This window comes from Leuciscus leuciscus, assembly GCF_965113295.1.
Source record: "Leuciscus leuciscus genome assembly, chromosome: 25".
In the NCBI taxonomy this organism is placed as follows: Eukaryota; Metazoa; Chordata; class Actinopteri; order Cypriniformes; family Leuciscidae; genus Leuciscus; species Leuciscus leuciscus.
This window is the reverse complement of record NC_138724.1, coordinates 7,580,006-7,601,441: the sequence shown is the minus strand read 5'-3', so window position 1 is coordinate 7,601,441 and position 21,436 is coordinate 7,580,006. Positions and strand designations below refer to the sequence as shown.

General features: G+C 38.9%; 2 protein-coding genes across 2 annotated transcripts in view; one reads left to right on the top strand and one right to left on the bottom strand.

Annotated features, from left to right (window-relative positions):
* LOC309490520 (uncharacterized protein) overlaps positions 1–21,436 on the bottom strand; it is a 327,836-nt gene that overhangs the window by 195,120 nt on the left and 111,280 nt on the right. The gene's annotated exons all lie outside the window — the stretch shown is intronic.
* On the top strand, positions 3,493–5,681 carry LOC309490007 (piggyBac transposable element-derived protein 4-like; the record flags this gene model as incomplete). Its single annotated transcript, XM_082158953.1, has 2 exons — positions 3,493–3,617; positions 3,811–5,681. 2 exons carry the CDS (start codon positions 3,493–3,495, stop codon positions 5,267–5,269), a joined length of 1,584 nt encoding a protein of 527 aa, XP_082015079.1. The 3' UTR covers positions 5,270–5,681.

Below are 21,436 nucleotides of genomic sequence, written 5' to 3'. Positions count from 1 at the left end.
CAACTTAATTCCTAAAATATGTTTTTTTGGGAATTTAAAACAACAGGGGATATGAGGGTATTCTGATCCAAGGCAATATTTTTTCTGTTAGATTTATTTTCAGGTAGACTCTCTGCAGCCTTGAAGCATCTGTCAGTCATCAGATGGAAACAGGCCTCGACCCCTGTGATGTGTGGCATCAGTGCAAGATCAATGATCAAGACACAGACAGTGTAGTACCATCACATTCTAAACTTTATTAAGGAAGAAGGGTCATATTTATACAAGATAAAGCAGAATCATCCACAATGAAGGCCATCCAATCATAATACTGAAAGACCAACCCCATATGGTATATTAATAAATATAATAACAAATAAGAGATTTGCGTCTTGAGTTTGAGTGTACCAGTGTGTCCAAGGCATGATTCTTGTTTTGTCTAGGTTTGTCCGTGATGTGCACTTAACAAAACAGAAAGAAGCAGTCTTACAAAGCAGCAGGGCAGTCTTGCACAAGAATAATCAAAAGTGGAGCCTTAAGAACAAAATATTATCATTTTCTTACTTTTGTTCTTGTGAAAAGAAATGGGGCTCTCATGACACACAGTAATTATATGAAACCATTTTCCTCATGTTTCCCTAGAGATTTTGAGGACACCAATGACAAGAGGATCCAACAATCATTTTTTATTACATCTTAATAATGCAATACTCAAATACTGAAGCCTAATGTTGTACTAGATGCAGTATTTTTTTTTTTAAGAAACGGTCCCTATTAACGTTGCTAATATTACCAGCCGATCGGATTTCTCACTGAAGTTTATTTTAAAACAAAAATTACATTTATTTTTTTATGATCTACAATGTGTGGTAAAAATGTGCTGTAGGCCTACATGTTATAGTCAAGTATATAAAAAGTGTTTTAGGTCATACAATATTAACTGAATGGCCCGATGTAAAGGAGAAAGACCATTTAAAATGTCTAACTTATAGAAAACAAGGAAAAGCAAAGGCACAAATGCAAACAGGTCAGAGGCAGAAAGTTCTGTAAGAAAACACACAAGCAGTCCCTGTATACAGTCACATATTACTGTTATTTATTGTCCTTGAAGAGCCTAAATGTAAAGGACTCATGTTAGCATTGTTGGGCCCAATGAAAGAATATGAGGTTGGGCCCCATAGACATAATAAATACATAGATGCCCTATTGGCCGCTTTGGAAACTTGCTGCGATACGTCAACACATCCGCCATATTGCTGAGGGCAAGACTGCGCTGTAAACAAATGCAAGTAAACGGGTGAGCTGCGTTTTTTCTGGATAAAACCAATTTCAGTGGTTTGTACTTGGTGTACAAAAAGTTCCATCTCTAGTTATTTAAAATCTCGATAGTTAGACTTTTAAATTAAATTTTTTAATAAGGAATTGTCAAAGCTCAGGCTTGTCATGTATTTGGCTTTTTATTCTAATATGGCCGCGCCGTTGACGTACGATTCAGCGGCCAATAGGGCATCTATGTATTTATTATGTCTATGTTGGGCCTGTATATTATGTAATATATAGAGGCTATAAAGTATTTAAGTTTCTCCTCATCATGTAAGCACGTACATGTTATCAATTTGAGAAAACCAATGGGGGAGGAAGATAAAGATGACTGTACTAAATACCAAACATAATGCTGAAAAATAATTTGAGTGTGAAAAAGTATGGGATTTTGAAATGGAAAATGTATACAAACCCTGCTCCCTTGCAACAAGCTTAATTTTCACTAAATTTAAACTAGTTCTTACACACCACAAAACATATAGGCCTTCTTGCCAAAATTCTGGACTCAAACTGAATCCTGAGGGACTTTATTTGTGTGTTGATACTGATGTATGATCTTCAAATGTTTACACACGTTCTCACAAAGAGTTAATATAATGTGCACAATAATATGTAAGAACATTGTAGAATTACAATTGTCAGATTAAAGTATATTATTGGCATGATTGTGATATGTCACATGAGCGGGAAAGTCAGACAAAGAGGCGCGTTGGAGAATCAACTGGTGGTTCGGGCGATGGGAAGGATTCAAATTTAAGAGCTTTCAATTGGCGGATGTGTCTCTCTAGCAGCCCATTTCTGACCAATGAAAACACGCAACCAGAGCAGGGCCATCCAGCCCTCTGAAATTAGCATGATCTTTAAATCTTTCAATGGATCTTTCAATAAACACCCAGTTGACTACACACTAATGTTGTGCAGTGCAATGCACGCTGTTGCATATTTAATAACTTAAAAAAAAAAAAAAAAAAAAAAACTTTTAAACATTATTTTGCAATATTTAGTCACAACTATAAGCCATTTGATCGGTTACTGTACGGATTGATCGCGTTTGTGTCGGAGACACCTTGTCTATGAAATAAAATGTATGCCACATAAATAAATAAATAAATAAATAAATAAATAAATAAATAACTAACTAACTAACATAGGAACGATCGATGATTTTTTTTTGTAGAGGCAGTTACACGAAATCCATGTGTGTTCCATTCCACAAGCTTTATAAGTTCACTGTTAGATGCATGTGTTTTGCCATCCCAATAAAATCACTGGCCACCCCTGAAAAAAAGTTCTATGCCCCGGTCTGGCCACACCCACCGGCAGTGCGAATCATTCACATGGTAATAACCTGTCGTAAGCTAGAGAAATCTGGTAAACGCCCCCTATCAATAGGATAAAATTGGCAGCAAACGTTTGTTTGGCTTTATTGACCTTTCATCAAGATGGCACGTCACGCACGCAAGCAAGCTCTTCAGATGACCATAGACAGTGAGGAAGAATTAACTTTTTCTTCAGAGTCCGAAGACGACGAATACCTTGACGATGAAGACCTGCATTTTGAAGAGGGCTTTGATCCAGCGCAGGACACATTTTCTCAAGAGTAAGTCATTTATTCTTATTTTAGTTATTAGAGTTGCCTCTAGGCTACCTGTTTTTAATATTATGGGTGAAATGTGTTGTCCTGTGGTCTTTTGATAGTATGTCTTACAAAACAAGCATTTGTTCTCTATAATGTGGAGAGAGAGACTATTAAATATTCAGACTCTGGGTTAGCTTACATCATATTCATTTGGTTTGAGGCTTTATTGTCTCCCCTTAATGCAAATATAGTGTTGGTGGAACAATCTGATAAGTATTATTATTCGGCAGAACACCAGTGTTTACTGTAAAATACTGGCTCATCAACTGAGCTTAACTGTGTTCTCCAGTATCTGCTGAGGTGTAAATGTGTTGAATGTGCATAACATAAGGTCATCGATGCCCCATCAACAGGCATGAAGCACGAGACTATATATCCATTAATTGCAATCACTTATGCATGCACTGGTATGCCACCTTCTCCAATATCTGCTTAGGTGTAAATGTTTCAAAGATGCCTCATTGTCAGGCATAAAGTATCAGCCATATACATTAATTGCCAATCACTTATGCATACACTGGTATGCCACCATGGGCAACCTAAGCTAACAAATGTTCACTAATATTTGTGATTGTACCTTTTCTTTTCTTCGGAATGTGGTTCCTTCACGTGCACCTCACACAGGGACGGCACAAAAGCATCGTTCATTTTTCAGCACGGTTGAGAATCTTAACGAGTATGTGCACATTATCTTATATTTTACAACTGACAGATTAATTTTGAGAACATACTGTGAAATAATACATACAAAGTGATTGTGGGTTTTAAAAAGCTTTTTACTGAATGGGCAATATATCACTATTTGTAATGGATAATGTTGTTGTGATCCTGTTGTCAGCATGCTCACTTTTGTTTTCTCCCCCCCACAGATGTGAAAATGACTGTGAGCAGATACCTGTTGCAAAGAGAGCCAAGAAGACTCTGTCATGGAGAGAAGAGACTGATGTCGACGTGGCCCCAAAGCCTCGGAGATTCCTGCCGGCACGGGAACCTGGGCCGCAGTTGAGTCTTGCTGACTCACACTCCCCTGTGAGTCTGTTCAAACTGTTTTTCTCAGAGAGCGCTGTGTCAAATCTATGCCACAACACCAACGCTCAGGCTGCCAGGGCACTCGCACAGGGTCGCAAATACAGTTGGACAGATGTCAGTGTTGGCGAGCTGTACCGCTACATTGGACTCGTTTTCTACATGGCCATGGTGAAGATGAGCTCCATCGCTGACTACTGGCGGCAGGACAGTCTCTTCTCTGTGCCCTTTCCCGCCACAGTCATGTCTAGGGACCGATACCGCACCATTTCATGGAACTTGCACATGAGCCACCCAGATGCAGACAAGGAAAATGACAAAAAGAGGGGCACAGCTGAACATGACCGACTTTTCAGGGTCAAACCCCTCATGGACACCATCCGTCTTGCGTGCAAAGCCTTCTATCATCCTAGAAGAAATGTCACTGTGAAGGAAAGACTTGTGGCATGCAGAGCAAATGCAGTAATGAGACGGTTCATGAAAGCCAAGCCAACAAAGCTGGGCTTCAAGTGTTTTGTCCTTACGGACTTGTCGAATGGATATACTGTGGACCTCTCTGTGTACACGAGCAAGAACATCTTTCCCTCAGACCATGGGCTTTCTTATGATGCTGTGATGTCTCTCCTGGACAAGAAAGTTTTGGGCTCTGGGTATCATGTGTACATGGATGATTTCTACACAAGTCCAAAGCTCTTAACAGACTTGTTTGCTATGAAGTTTGGTGCTTGTGGAACTTACAGAGACTATAGGAAGGACTTCCCACGGAGCTCATCTAATGCACTGACCAAAAAGTCCACCAGGGGATCCATCAGGTGGATTCGGGATGGGCCTCTTGTGTGTGTGAAGTGGATGGACAAACAAGAGGTGTCTGTTTGCTCCACCATCCATGCTGCCTATAAAGGAGACTGTGTGCAACGAAACGTGAAAGTACAAGATGCATGGAGGAAAAAGACTTTTCCATGTCCTGCACCTGTGTCCGCGTACAACCAGCACATGGAGGGTGTTGATCTATCCGATCAGCTCTTGCAGTACTACACTGCACAGCACAAAACCATGAAGTGGTACAGAAAAGTCTTTCTACACTTCTTGGACGTTGCTGCCACCAACGCTTTCATATTGCACAAGGAGCTACACGGCAACATGACGCACAAGGGGTTTGTGGAAGAGCTTATTGGAGAGCTCTGTGGTGTGTCTCAGAAAACGGCACCAAAACACACCAGTAGTGACCATGTCAAAAATATTTCCACTGCTGGTCGCCGCATGCGTGTTCATTGCAAAGCAGTGCATGGAAAGAAGCTGTGACGTTCACTTGTGTCTTCATTTGAACAGGAACTGTTTCCCGAAATGGCACAAATGTGTGTGAGTGTGCTCAAACCCCCCTTATGGTATAACTAGCTGATGTTAATAGCTGAAGCTGATGAATAGCTAAAGCACAAATGTTAGGGCATGTCCAGCATCTTCAGGATCCAAACCCTCAGATGCTACAAGGTTTTGAATATGTGATGGGAGATTTTAGACCTCCATGACCTATTTTGAGAAGTTCAGAACAGATAACATCTCCATGTATTCTCTAAGGAGTTTCTCCAAAAACTGTTGTTGCTTTTGCCAGCATAATCCATTGGACATCTCCCCATCGTTCTCTGTGGCACATTTACTGTCCATGTTACTGTAACCTGAGCACTGGAGCCTCATGGTAAGGCAAAGAGGAGAAAAACATCCCTTGCCAGTTTAACCATCCTGTTCAAATGTTGTCAGTCACCCAAATGTACAAGAGTGTGAAAAGTGGGGGTGCCAGAAAAATAAAACTAAATAACAGAAAATAAACTTCTTGTAAAGTCATTTTTGGTCAATAAAACTGTAATTTTACATAAAATCTTTTAATGTTTAATGACATATATTTACTTTAAATGATCTATAAACAAGTTTGAACACTGTTATATACAAATAACCAGCCTCTTATTGCAAAATAAAGAAATATTTATTTAATAGTTTTTATTTAATAAAAACAATATAACAGTTTTAAAACTAGTAATGCTTTTAAAACAATTGCATCATTATACTTAATATAACAATAAAAAAAAAAAAAAACGTACACGGTAGAATGAAAATTAAACCGTTTATCTTCAAACACGGACCACTGGTCAACAGATGAATTACAAGGGGTCATAAAAACAAACAATTAAACTAAGCACAAAATAGTGTTTTCAAAGTCTGCGTGACACTGATGAAAATTGATGTGCAAGTGAATGGAGGGAGATTGGACTCTCTTCTGAAGACTGTTCTTCCATGTATGCTTTCTAGTCTGTAATTTTGGTTCAAAGGGAAATAACCTTTTTGGTCAATACAACTGTAATTTTACCTAAAATCTTGTTTTTCTTTAGCTTTTTAATGTTTAATGACATATATTTACTTTAAATGATCTATAAACAAGTTTGAACACTGTTATATACAAATAACCAGCCTCTTAATTGCAAAATAAAGAAATATTTATTTAATAGTTTTTATTTAATAAAAACAATATAACAGTTTTAAAACTAGTAATGCTTTTAAAACAATTGCATCATTATACTTAATATAACAATAAAAAATAATAATAATAAAATTTTAAAAAACACGTACACGGTAGAATGAAAATTAAACAGTTTGTCTTCAAACCCGGACCACTGGTCGACAGATGAATTACAAGGGGTCATAAAAACAAACAATTAAACTAAGCACGAAATAGTGAGTGTTTTCAAAGTCTGCGTGACACTAATGAAAATTGATGTGCAAGTGAATGGAGGGAGATTGGACTCTCTTCTGAAGACTGTTCTCCATGTATGCTTTCTAGTCTGTAATTTTGGTTCAAAGTGAAATAACCTCTCGAACACAGGTGTCAAACTCAGGGTTGAAGCTAAACTCTGCAGGACAGTGGCCCTCCAGGAACTAATTAAACACCTGGACCAGCTAATCAATGTCTTCAGGATTGCTAGAAACTTCGCAGGCAGGTGTTTTGGAGCTGGTTGGAGCTACACTTTGCAGGACAGTGGGCCCCAGGAGCGGAGTCAGCGGAGTTTGACACACATACTGACCGTCAGCTGCTTTCTTGAAGTGCTCTTCGCCACTTTCGATCTCTTGGGGTTTATCTTGAAAAGACATCTGTCAAACAAACAATAAGTAATGAAACAGACTCTATGAATAATATAATATTAATATAATTAATCTAAGTTAACAAAAAATATCAGAATAGTGGAAAGTGGCACAGAGTTTGTGGAGGGAGTTTGCAAGAGAGACAGTGAGCAAGAGGATGTTATGAGTGAGTGAGTGGTAGTGTGTATGTGAGAGGGGCTACGTCCCCTCTAATATTGATACTTTTGAAAAAAAAAAAAGTATCGTGTTTTTTTGGGGGCCTTCCTTCCATACAGATTTTTTTCATCACTATCAGCTTTTACAGCATTTTACATTTTACAGCATGTACAGGAAGATGAATTACGAGTCATCCAACATCTCTGTGTGAAACTTTTGGAAAATGCTGTAACGATAGTGTGGTCTGAGAACATCTTAAAATTAAAACAATGTTTCCAAATGTGTCCGCATTAATGTAGATGTAGCTATAGAGAGTTTTTCATTAATGTTTTGATGTATGAAATGAACTGCTGGTTTCGTACCTCTGCAAGAACTCCAGCGTTGCTCCTTGGCCTGCTGGGTACGAGATGTTCAGGCAGTTTCAGAAGGCAAACTCAACTCAACAGTATCACTGAAAGTGGTGCTGTGGCTTTTACCAATTATTTGGTTCCTGTTATTTATATGTACACAAGAGAAGAGATCTGTACATTTTTGTGACAAACAAAATGTAAAAAAAAAAAAAAAAATCCAGCAATTATCTTTAAATGGTGCAACTCTCACCTTTTCACCATCCTTTATCAGAAACTCAAACAACTTTACAAATCTACAATAATCTAAAGAAATGTTTCTCTGTCTGTGTGTTTCAATGAAGACAGCGCATTCATTTAGAAGGTAATTAAACTGACTCGAACTATCAGTGCATTTAACTATTTGCAGTTCCATCCAATCAGAATCGAGTATTCAGATAGTCAAAAGGCTGAGACAGAAAATGGTATAAGCTAAAATGTAGAACATGAAGTATTGTATGGGGATTTATCTTTTTGTTTGTCTTTGGCCCCACCCATCTGAACCTTTCTGCAGCACGTTTTCGTTGCATGGACCGAAGGCAGGGATAATTGATCTCACCTGGAGTGGAGGACATTAAAGGGTAACTAAACCCTAAACCAACTTTTTTTAGTTAATGATCTGTAAGAATGGGGCTTTTTTAGTGCTGTTCATTGATTCAAGTAGTTTTTTTTTTTTTTTTTTTACATTTGTGTTTAAAGTGTTTTAATGTTACAAAATGTGGTGTAAAAACGTCTGAGTGCTGCCCTCTTCAGGTTGAACAGTGGCTACTGCAGTTGAATTTTCCTATTGGAAGTTGTGGTACCCTCTGATGTCAGAGGGTACCAGCTAACCACGCCCTTGCCTGCAGAGATGCACGCCCCCTCTCCACTGGGCTCTGCCTACTTTTCCAGCATTTTTAAAATATTGCCAGTGGGTGGAGTCAGGCTCTGACCAGGGGTTTAGTTACCCTTTAAAGAGAGGAGAGGTGAGAGAAAGGGAGGCTCGGCAGTGGTGAACGTGACTGGATTTTCGCGCTCTGGGGAAAATGGGGACTCTTTGTGTTGCTCAGACCATTAGGGTTTTTCCAGCAACGAAGAAAGCTAGATAGATCTTATATGTGTAGTTAGATAATGGTGGGACTGGGGAGTGTGTAGGAGCGCTGGTCACATGTTCCAGGATTGTTTTAAAGTAGGGATGGGCAAATGAAGCCCCATGACTCAATGAGGCTTTCCCCTGAAAAGATTCGAAGCATCAAGAGTGTCGAAAACAGCACCATCTTGTGGCAGGTCAAATTTATAGCAGCCATAAATCCGAGCGTATTTCACCTCCGTTGTTTTATCCATTAAACACAAATAAAAGCCTGACTACGCTAAATCGTAGCGATCTTGGTTGCAGTTCCATTAGAATTCCACTGGAGGTGATCGCGGACGAGCGCAGACTGAATGGGAGTCTATGGAGCTAGACGGCTAAATGTATCTCTTTCTCCTGCTTGTTGAATCAACGTAGATTTTTATTGTTGATTCCGCAAGTTCAATATAGATTATAGTCCAAAAGTCGAATGAATGAGTACTTTCGATTTCTTACAGGTTGGGCCGTTGTTGGCCGGAACACGCTAGCATTCTGCTAATGAATGCTGATTGGTCAGTGACGGACTTGCGACTGATTACGACCAGAGACCCCGTTTGATGGCTAACTAGAACTCTTTGTAACTCGTGTATTAACTGAAAGAGCCTTACCTCAAATAGCAGCTGGTGTTATCGTTGCCGATACCACGAGAAAGGAAGCCATGAAGCGGAAGTGCCGAAGTGACTCAGAAATTGTGACGTCATCACATTTTTTGAACGGATTTTTAGAACAGATAAGTGAACTTAAAAATGCAATTTTCAGCTGAGTGTATTATCTTATATTATCTTTTTTAAATTGATACTAAAAATATAACACTCCAAGTAACACTCCAACAGTGCTGAACTGAAATGTGCTAAATGAAATAAATACATAAATACGAATATATTAAATGAGAAGTTCTACAGAATGAATTCTACAGAAAATTATTTAAACATTAAAATATTACAGGCTTCTTTAGCTATATAGGTACATATAGGTAACACTTTGCAAGTTCCATTTGTTAACAAGGATGTATATTAGCTAGCTTTCATGAACTATATGCATTATGCAATATACATTTTTTACAGCACGTATTAATATTTGAGCAAGACAATTGTACCTCATTCATATATTAACTAAGGTTAACAGATACAATAAAAATTTAAACTCAATTTAAAATGTATTAGTAAATGTTGAGAATAACAAACTAACAATATACAATACTACAACATGTATTAACCTTAGTTAATGCTAAAGTTTTACCATTTCATATAAATCCAAAGAGTCTGCTATGCTTAAAGATGGCCATCTTTAAATATCTGCAAAGGGAAGAGCATTAAAATTGCATAAATGTATATAACATGTATAGTCTCTCACTTTATTTGTTTCTATATTAGAACACTTGATGATTATCTAATCAAAATAACAATATGTACTGCAGTGATTTCTGTCGGCTACATGAACATATCAATGTTTGAGAAAGCAATCACTTAAAAACTTAAAAATTCATTTAAGTTTTAAGGGTAATCTACAGAGCTCACATTATATGGTTTTATAATAAATGATTGACAGGTAAAATCTGGTCACATTGTAAAGGTTTATAAAAATAACTATTCATAACAGGTAACATCTGGTCACATTGTAAAGGTTTATAAAAATAACTATTCATAACAGGTCAAATCTGGTCACATTGTAAAGGTTTATAAAAATAACTATTCACAACAGGTAACATCTGGTCACATTGTAAAGGTTTATAAAAATAACTATTCACAACAGGTAAAATCTGTTTTACAAGATTCACAAGAAGGACAAGTTTCACCTTCCTTTCATAGAGGAGATCGGTAATGGTGAAGCCTCTGTCTGCCATTACTTCATTGCCTGGAAGAAGTTATTAAGTGCACGATATTGAAGAAAAATGCGATAACTCATTAAACAATGCGATATTTGATATGCGATACGATAATGCTTAAAGTATATAAAATTAACTTAAATTAGATTTAAAATTATATAACCTACATATATGTTTCACATTCTTTTTGTAACAAGAAAACATCCCTTCAACTTGTGAAAGTGAACATCAGTGTTTTAGTGTATATAAGAAGTGTTATTTTAACATCAGTGTAAACCACAGGGTTCAGGTTATCCTACATTAGGTCTATTTAACAACAGAAACTGAATATCAATATCTGAGTGAGAGATGTAGCTAGCTGGCCTCCTTACAGGAATAATGTGTGAGCTATTGTAAGACTGTAATGTACCATAATATATTGTACTATCGTGAATATTCATTCATTCTTTATTTCAGACCCTTAGGTCCATATCACAAAGTAAACGAAATATAAGAAATATGACATATAGGTGTCATGTTTGGCTACACCAAAATATGACATATATCACCTATATGTCATATTTCTTATATTTCGTTTACTTTGTGATATGGACCTAAGGGTCTGAAATAAAGAATGAATGAATATTCACGATAGTACAATATATTATGGTACATTACAGTCTTACAATAGCTCACACATTATTCCTGTAAGGATGCCAGCTAGCTACATCTCTCACTCAGATATTGATATTGACCTACGTAGAGTTAGGAGATTGTGTGTCTCGTTTTTAATGCATCTCTCCTTTTCACCAATGGTAATCATGCGAGATGCGTTGTATTTTGTGAACGGCTCGTTACTAATCTTAAATGTATTCATAGAACGGACTTCATCTAACGTTAGGCTAACAAGCACATAGATAGGTAAGTTAGGAAACAACAGTTAGGTAAGTTAGCTTACCTGAATCTGACAATCTGACAACCTGTTCAGCACCCGTCGGGACTTCTTTACCAGAACATCGTAGCCGAGCCTTTACTCTGGGTAAGGGTGTTCGTTCGTCAGTCTGCTCCCCGTCCATAAAATGGTAGGAACACACATAAGAGCGCTTGGGTGAGCACTTCAAGTTTAGCGCCTTCCGCCTCTGCCTCAGGTGCTCCTCCTCGTCGTCTTGAGGTGGTGGTGGGTGTAAATCATAAAGTACACCACAACATTCCGATCGCTTTACATTGTGTTCGTAACACCGTTGGTTAAATTGTTCTATCCTCTTAATCCAATTGTTATGGCAGCCCCTAACTGAGCATATAATACTTAACATATTTTACCGTTACAACTATAGAATTACGCTAGAAACTAGCGTAGGTCCTTTCAGCCGGAAGTTGAAGTCCCGCTCAGCCGGAAGTAAGATGACAAAATGAGCGTAATGGCGTCGGCCTTGTTGTCATGGAAAATAAGGTGAATAGGCCGCTCTCTGTATAATGTCACCAGTGTCTTCTCAGTGCTCTCGTACTGTGTAATGCCAGCGCACTCTTCTCAGCTGCTCCAGCAACGGACGCAATCCGGAAAAACTCGGGATGGATTTTTGCCGATAATGATAGTTCCACCAATCAACTATCGGTACCTCTAGATATGACAGCTGCTAACTCTAATGTAATTCCAGTTTCTCGCCCTCTTTTCATGCCAGAAATATTTACTGGGGTCAGTGGGGTGGACAGGAATGGTCTGACTGGTCTGAACAATTTGAGATGGCGGCACAAGTAAATGGGTGGGATAATGAGCTCAAGTGTTTATTATTTTCTGGTCGAGCCAGAGATGTTTACGGGTTACTTTTCCTCCCAATGGTTTACTTTTCCTCCCGACGTCAGCTCCATAATGAGATGGCTTGTGAGTTTGGTAATGCATTAAGACACTTGACTTATAAAGCTTACCCTTCTGCTGATGTTGCTACGAAAGATTTACTGGCTCGTGACCACTTTGCACATGTAGTTGCGGCGACATGCGTATATATTTGCGCAGTGCAAAACCTGCCACTTTAGAAGGCACGATTAATTTAGTATCTGAATTGGAGCTTATTCGGAATTTAGAACATACACATTGTTCAGATTCTAAAGTTTGTGGTCTGAGTGCTCAGAATTCAATGCACATTGCATTGTGTATTGCATCAGGGTAGAGTAGCCATGGCGAATGGTGGAGAAATATCCAGTAGTTCACATCCAGTAAGACCCGAACCACAGCACAGTCTTTCACTGTCCACACAACAAAGTCACAAAACTGTGACCCAGTAATGAATATCTGTGTTTGTACTTGGCTGTAGCATGTGTGTGTGTGTTTCAAATATAACTTCCCATCAGTTACCTGGAGACAGAAATTACTGTCATCTGCACAGGCCTGCAGGATGGAGTTGTCGTGGTGTTTAAATGCACATTTAATTTCCAGACAGCCTTTCACCTATGGAGCTGACAGACAGCGCGGAGTGATGGAGAGCGCGGCATGGCACCAAAGTCTGCGGGCCATCTCTCACCTGCGAAGCTGACAGACTGTGATGGAGAGTGCGGCGTGGCACCAAAGTCTGTGAACCAACAGCAACATCAAAAGAATACAGAAGCACAAGGCCTGTACAGATCCACACGGAAATGGAAAAAGATAAAGCCCATTGCCGGAAACAAAAAAAATTGCAGAATTCATGGACACATGCAATTTCTGAAACATAATCCCTGCTGCACACTGATTTTTACATACCAGCACTTCACAGTTGAAATCACCAGGTGTATCCAGTTAAGGCATCGCGTTCCTTCAAAACTTGCAATGCACATTATATTTTCCGTATTAGACACAAACCATTGAGCAGTGACAAACAAATTCCAATTCAGGTGACAAGAATTGGAAAGGTAACCCATTTGAAACCGGAGGTAAGGTCCCACCCAGCAAGTTACCGGAAGAGAGGCAAAATTGCCAAATAAGTGGTACAAGGAGTAAGTAATGTGTACTACAAAAATCTCTGAAAAACACCAGTTCCTGAGTTGGTGGCTGGAAACATCACTAGAGGTTTAAATAAAAACATACTCAAAGTAATTTATAGTGAAATTCAAAAAAGCTGCAGACTACATGAGGATGTGATCCTGGAGCTGATGTTGACTCACAAAATTAGGAAAGACACAGATCTGTCCTACAGATTGTGCCTAGGATATGTCCAAAATCTGCAGGTGGATCCATTTGGAGTGCATCTTTACACTGAGACAGGACTGGTCATTTGTGTACAACATCTCAGAAAAGGACATCCTGTTACCCTGAATTTGGATGTTACTGGAGGGGTTGTGAGTCGAGTTCCAAGTCAGTCAAAGACAGTGTTGTACTACAGCATCAACCAGGACATGGAAAAGACAAGCCTCCTCTTCCTGTGTTTGAAATGATAACGAATGACCACATACTCCCAAATGTTTCTTTCTGGTTGCATCAGACTGTAACAAAGATACGGAAACTCACTCTCTACAACATACACCAGGTTGAAACTGACTATAGTTGGGCACTCATCCAGAGTATCCTATTTTCGTTCAACAAACAAGATATACCTACCTACCTAATGGATGCTACAATTTAGTTAAATGAAACGACACCATGACTGACTTCAGGAGACTAACTTTTCTTCACCATATTATGTTCAGTCCATATAATTAAGGCAGTCCAAGGAGCTACTGGCAGAAGAACAACAGACAAGGGCTTGAAAGTGTTCGCTACTCACTGTGTGGCACAATTAATAAACACCACAAGTCTGAAGAGGGCATTAGACATTTCCAAATGCCATGTCTTTTACACCAAATCAAACACACTGTGTGTAAATCAGTGTCTTTAAAAACTTTATGACCACATTCGTGGAATAAAAATTCCAGGAGACGCACTGGATGAGAAGCAGGCAGTGGACGACTACATCCCTCCACAGGCAAACACAAACATGGCCAGGTCAGCATTTACCATAGAGTTTGCTAGTACTTGAGGCTGTCGTGTCTATTGAAGATCCTGAGGAGGAAACTGAAAAAGACAACAACAAATATCATGGACCAGGGATACTGAATATTCTGATGAAATTTCATCATTCATCAGATTCATGCCAAATGTTTCCACTCTGGTCAGGGATATTGCTTGGTGATTTGAAAAGATTCAAAGACAGAGAGTCTATCAGAGATGACAATGACCTACAGAAAACACATGACAAGAACTGTCATGCTGAAAACTAGTTCTGTATTGTCAAAGACAAAATCCTACAACTGTACCATCGCCCAGTAACATTCATACAAACAAATGTATGCATCATTGCAGTAAAGGAACAAAGGACACATTCTGCAACTTGACCTTCCAGACAGAATATTGCAGAAGCGTTTTAATGTGAAATGAGGCCGTTTGGAGGACTTTGAAGAAAAATGGGCCTGGAAGAACGTATGTGACCGAAAAAGAAAACAAAAGGGTTCGGGTTGTTCCGATTCCGATACTATAGTATCGGAAATGCCGCCGATACCAATAAAAATTCTGGCATCGGTATCGGCGAGTACTTGTACCCATGTACTGATCCGATACCATTTTCTTAAACAATACCTAGTTATGCACGCTAGCTTTGCTTAACGCGGCAAATCAGAGATCAATTCTTCTTCACTGCTCTAAACAGTGGTTGCTTGTGGCAACACAGGAAGTTGTGCTGTTGCCACAAGCAACCACTGTTTAGAGCAGCGAAGAAGAAATGAAAACGCGCGCTAGCAGTATGTCCGCTGTTTGGCAGTATTTCAGACTGGACCAACCAGCCAGTAAAACGGTGACATGTCTCATATGCCATACTGCAATTTCGAGGGGTGGCACAAGAAGAAGAAACTTCAACACGAGTAACTTAATAAAGCATCTGAAGACGCGTCACCCCGCAGAACACGATGGTTAGCCTACATAAACGCAAGGGCAGAGAAAGATGAGCCACGCCAGAATCAACAATCTCTAAGCTTCATTCAAACGAAGAGAAAAGTTTTCAAAAGACAGCCAACGAGCGATAAATATATCCGACAAAATTATCGAGTTTAATTTTCTGGATGACCAGCCGCTGTCAGTCATCGAAAACGATGGATTTTGCTGCTTAATTGAACATTTGGAGCCCCGGTACAGTTTGCCTGGTCGCAAATACATCTCTGAAACAGCGTTCCCTAAGCTATTCGAGACATTGCGTGAACAGATTTCATGTAAACTAAAAGATGTGAAAACAATCAGCTTTACTACCGACATCTTTAGTTGAGGTTTATTTATACTCTATTACTCAAGTCTCTTATTTCACTACATTGTGGCTGCACTTAGTTTAAAGGACTACTTAGATTGAGTATAAGTTACTGTTGCATTTTTTTTTTTTTTTTTACTTTTGTATATCAAAAATGAAATGCCGTTTATTTAACAAAATTGTTTCTGGACTTTAAGTTATAAAGATATTATTTTTCTTATATTATTCATATTTATTTTTTTAGATTCCTAGATTTATTTGTTGCACTGTTTTAAAAAAAAAAAAAAAAAAAATTTTATATAGAGTTATATTGTAAAACTAAAATACCTTTTTCAGTTTACAGTATTAGATGTGTGGCTGCATTTGAAGTTCTTTTTCACTTAAGAAAAATAAATAATATATTGCTGTGAAATGTATGTCAGATAATAAAACTACTCTAGTTCACTGTATGTTTTATTAAGGTATTAGTCTGAAGCACACCATAAAATAATTGTATCAATTCATACAGGGCTAGTATGAATTGCAGCTGTATAGATACACACACAGGTATCGGATCAGTACTCATATCGGCCGATACCCTGAGTCCAGGTATCGGAATCGGTATCGGTATCGGGAAGGGAAAAAGGGTATCAGAACATCTCTAATTACGGCCATTGATAAAGTCTTAAAACTAAATAATTTTTAAGATTACATACATGACCTTACAAAAAACGATGTAATATAATAAGTATTTCTGTTAACATAAGTTAATTGTTACACATTGCATCATATCCTTCATTTCTGCCTGTCCTCATTGGCATCAAAAGCTTCTGTCAGACAGCCCAAGACTAGAGTAAAAAAAAAAATAATTATAATAATTATAATTTTGAACATTGTCAAAGTAGTGTCAAACACTTCCCAGGTAAGACCAAGTCAACATAAGGCAAATTCAAGGCCATGACAACAATGATGATTTTAATGTCCGTAATAAGGACATTGTACAGGTAAAAAAATAAATAATAATAATAATTCCACTAACATGAAAATATGGTTGATTTTTAGTTGGGTTGTCACTGGAAATCCCGGCCAATGGTCCCTGTAACTATGTTGTACCATTACCTCCGTCTGACACCTCTGATGTGTTTGTTTGAAACATTCACACATCCTGCTTGGGACTGTTTAACACAAAACAACTTGATTACATCTCTGCATAAAAAAAAAAAACGAAATTCAGATCAATTGTCACTTTTAGTATATACAAATACATTTGATTCAACTTTATACTTGTAAACAATAATAAATAAATGATGTGTGGTAGTGGAACTTAGTAGAAAGAAAGAAATATACTTTCTACAAACTCTTTATAGAAATGAACTGTCTATAAAGTATGTTCATGAAAATGGACACAAAGGAACACCATGTCATAGAGTTGCAATTGAAATTATTCAACCCCCATTGCAAATCAGGTTTATTGGCAAAATTGACAGACTTTCAGTTGTTTGCAATGAACAAATCAAACAAAAATAATTTAAAAAGCTCAACACAACAAATGTTTCAAGTGGTTTCCGCCAAATTCAGCTGAAAATGCATCTTTTACTGATTTATGCAGTCTCAAAATTATTCAACCCCTTCATGGCAAGCATCTTTAGTACTGAGTAGAACACCCTTTTGCTATCTTGACCTGCTGCAAACGAGATGTTTCACAGAGCATCACAGAGCCTCACCATGCTTAACTGTAGACAGAGTGTTCATTTAAGGGGACATTCTAAAATGCTTGGCGTGAAAAACGCTTAATGTGGCTTAATCTACTAAGACAGTGGTATTAAAAGACCAAACTCAGTAAACATCATATTAATAAACCATATTATGTACAAAAAATCAGATGAGCCCAGAATACTAACGCAACGCGTTTAATTACACATTAAGCATTTTCCTACCATAGGAAACCGTTATTAGAAAAGGCTTAACGTGGCTTAATGTACTAAGACAGTGATATTAAAAGACCAAACTCAGTAAACATCATATTAATAAACCATATTATGTAAAAAAAATCAGATGAGCCCAGAATATGAACGCAACGCGTTTAATTACACATTAAGCATTTTCCTACCATAGGAAACCGTTATTAGAAAAGGCTTAACGTGGCTTAATGTACTAAGACAGTGATATTAAAAGACCAAACTCATTAAACATCATATTAATAAGCCATAGGATACTATGTACAAAAAATCAAATGAGACCAGAATAGTCTGCAACGTATGAAGTTTGACTGTCATAAACACTAGGCTATTACAACAAACTATCTCTTGCAACCTAAGTGAAAAACCCTGATAAAAAAAATAAAATAAAAAAAAGATATATATATATATATATAGCTTTCTTTCGTCATGATGTTTTGACAAGCCTGAAATTTTATTTTCTGTACACATATTCCATAATTATTTTACTAAAAAAAACTTTTCCTTTTCATCTCCCTTTTGTGAACACGCCCCTTTTTAGAGCACATGGTTGCCTACAACCAATCACAAATCTTTGTTTTTGAATTGTCCAATCAACACACAATGTAATCTTTTGAAATGCATGTAACTGTCATCTGTAGGTATATATAAGACTGTCATCAGACTCACAACCTGTCATTTGTGCAGTCACCTTGCTAGAATCATTGTATAGGTCTTGCTGTCATTCAGTTGGATTCAGATTATTGGAATTGAAATTTCTTTATAAAAAGCCTTTTTAAAGGCTACAACTAATTTTCACTGGTGTCATACTGATTACCAGGGTGTTCTTAATATACACTATTATATTATATTTTTTTGTATTACATTGTATTGTCTTTTTTTCCCTTTGTTGTATAATCATATCGACACAGGTGAATATTGAAAAAAATGACTTTAATGCAAAAACAGTCAGAGTTTACACTTAAAGAAGCAGAAACAATTCTAGATGATGTTGAAAAATACAAGGAGTTTATTTCCAGCGAACCACCATTACATCCAAAGGGTGATGATGCGTTCCTTTACAAAAGTTCACAGTCAGATATGTGCAAACTTAGAGGAATCAATGAAGTTTGAGTACCCACAAATGATTAGTTATGACATTTCAAATAGGGGATTTGTATGTGTCTGTGCTGGCTATGAGAAACACTGCACTGGTCAATGACCCAGTGTATCCAGTTGGCTTCATGTTACATGGTAAATTCATGCAACACTATGAGAAATTTCTGACTGAGATTTTTGGAAAGCTGGGAATGGACTAAAATAAATACCAAAAGATACCAGTGACATATATATATATATATATATATATATATATATATATATATATATATATATATATAAAAATCAATATCAACTTTGATTCAAACTTTTATTTGAATTATACTCAGAATAAAAATAAATAAAATAAAAACACGTTGTATAAGGCCTTGTTATATCCAGCATTATAGTGTTCTGAGTACAGTGAGTGACTAATGAATTTCTACCATTCTCTACTTTAGCCTTAAACGATTCACATGCACATAAACATTATTCGATTATATATCCGTTGAAATACAAGCTTTTGTAACGTAAATCAAACTAAACATACCTCTGAGTGAACAAGAAATCCATCAACATTGTTAACAACAATCAGCAGCAAGTAGCTAGAAAACCCGCCATCTTTCCTGTGACAAATGTGACCAGAATATATGTGGTTAATTAAGTGGTCTGCAGCTAATGAGCCGGCCAATCATTGATTAGTCCTCTTCAAAGTCTGATTGGTGTCGCTGTTGCTGTGGGTTAAACAAGGGAAGCCTGGCAGAATTCTGAATCTATTCTATGCATTATTGATAAAGTCTATCGTGAACTTTGTCACCCAGTATAGTAGGCTAAAATTAGGTAACATTATTTGTGAAAACGCTTAATGAGAAATTGAGCTCATTGCTTTAACTCTGTGAGGGCTTTACTTACACATTTTATAAATGAGGTGTCCATTAAGCCACATTGAGCCTTTTCTTAAATACTATGGTATGCTTAACGTGTAATTAAACACGTTGCGTTCATATTCTGGGCTCATCTTATTTTTTTTGTACATAGGATCCTCCTCAGACCCGAGCTTTGGTTTGACGTGCATTTTAGATTTCTTCAAGCTTTTTGGGGTTAGGAGGGACCAATACATATAATAACCAGATATTATCTTTGAACATGTGCACATAAATTATGTCCACATATGTGGACACTGGGTCTGAATTCACAGAAAACAATCAAGACACCATTGTGTAACAAAGTGCAAATCTCTTTTATTTACAGCCTGTGCCTGAACATTTTTCGTTGTTACTCTTGTATAACTTCTGAACATACATAACATACATCTTCCGCTTATCCGGGGCCAGGTCGCGGGAGCAGCAGTCTAAGCAGAGATGCCCAGACTTCCCTCTCTCTAGACACTTCCTCCAGCTCTTCCGGGGGGACACCGAGGCGTTCCCAGGCCAGCTGGAAGACATAGTCCCTTCAGCGTGTCCTAGGTCTTCCCCGGGGCCTCCTCGGTGGGAAGCGCCCGGAACACCTTCCCGGGAAGGCGTCCAGGAGGCATCCGGAACAGATGCCCGAGCCACCTCAGCTGAGCTCCTACCGAGTGACCGAGCTTCTCACCCTATCTCTAAGGATTGCCCAGCCACCCTGGGGAGAAAGCTCATTTCGGCCGCCTGTATTGGGGATCTTGTCCTTTCGTTCATGACCCACAGCTCAGGACCCACAGCTCAGCCCAGGTGAGTTGGATCCGAAAATTTAGCCGGGGCCCCACCCTGGAGCCAGGCCCGGGGTTGGGGTTCGTATGAGAGCACCTGGTGGCCGGGCCTCCCCCATGGGGTCTGGCCGGGCTCAGCTCGGAGAAGCGACCTGGGGCCGCCCTCCCATGGGCTTACCACCCGTAGGAGGGATTGTAAGGGGCCGGTGCTTAGAGGATCGGGCGGCAGTCGAAGGCGGGGGCCTCGACGACCCGATCCCTGGACACGGAAACTATCTCTATGGACGTGAAATGTCACCTCGCTGGTGGGGAAGGAGCCTGAGATTGAGCGTGAGGTTGAGAGGTACCGACTAGAGATAGTCGGGATCACCTCCAAGCACAGCTTGGGCTCTGGAACCACACTCCTGGAGAGAGGATGGACTCTTTACCACTCTGGAGTTGCCCATGGTGAGAGGCGGCGGGCTGGTGTGGGTTTGCTTATAGCCCCCCAGCTCAGCCGCCATGTGTTGGAATTCACCCCAGTGAACAAGAGGGTCGCTTCCCTGAGCCTTCGGGTCGGGGATAGGTCTCTCACTGTCGTGTGCGCCTATGGGCCAAACGGCAGTGTAGAGTACCCGGCCTTCTTGGGGTCCCTGGGAGGGGTGCTGGAAAGTGCTCCGACTGGGGACTCCGTCGTTCTACTGGGGGACTTCAACACCCACGTGGGCAGCGACAGTGACACCTGGAGGGGCGTGATTGGGAGGAACGGCCCCCCGATCTGAACCCGAGCGGTGTCCTGTTATTGGACTTCTGTGCTAGTTACAGCTTGTCCATAACGAACACCATGTTCAAGCATAAGGGTGTCCATCAGTGCACATGGCACCAGGACGCCCTAGGCCGGAGGTCGATGATCGACTTTGTGGTCGTTTCATCTGGCCTCTGGCCGTATGTCTTGGACACTCGGTG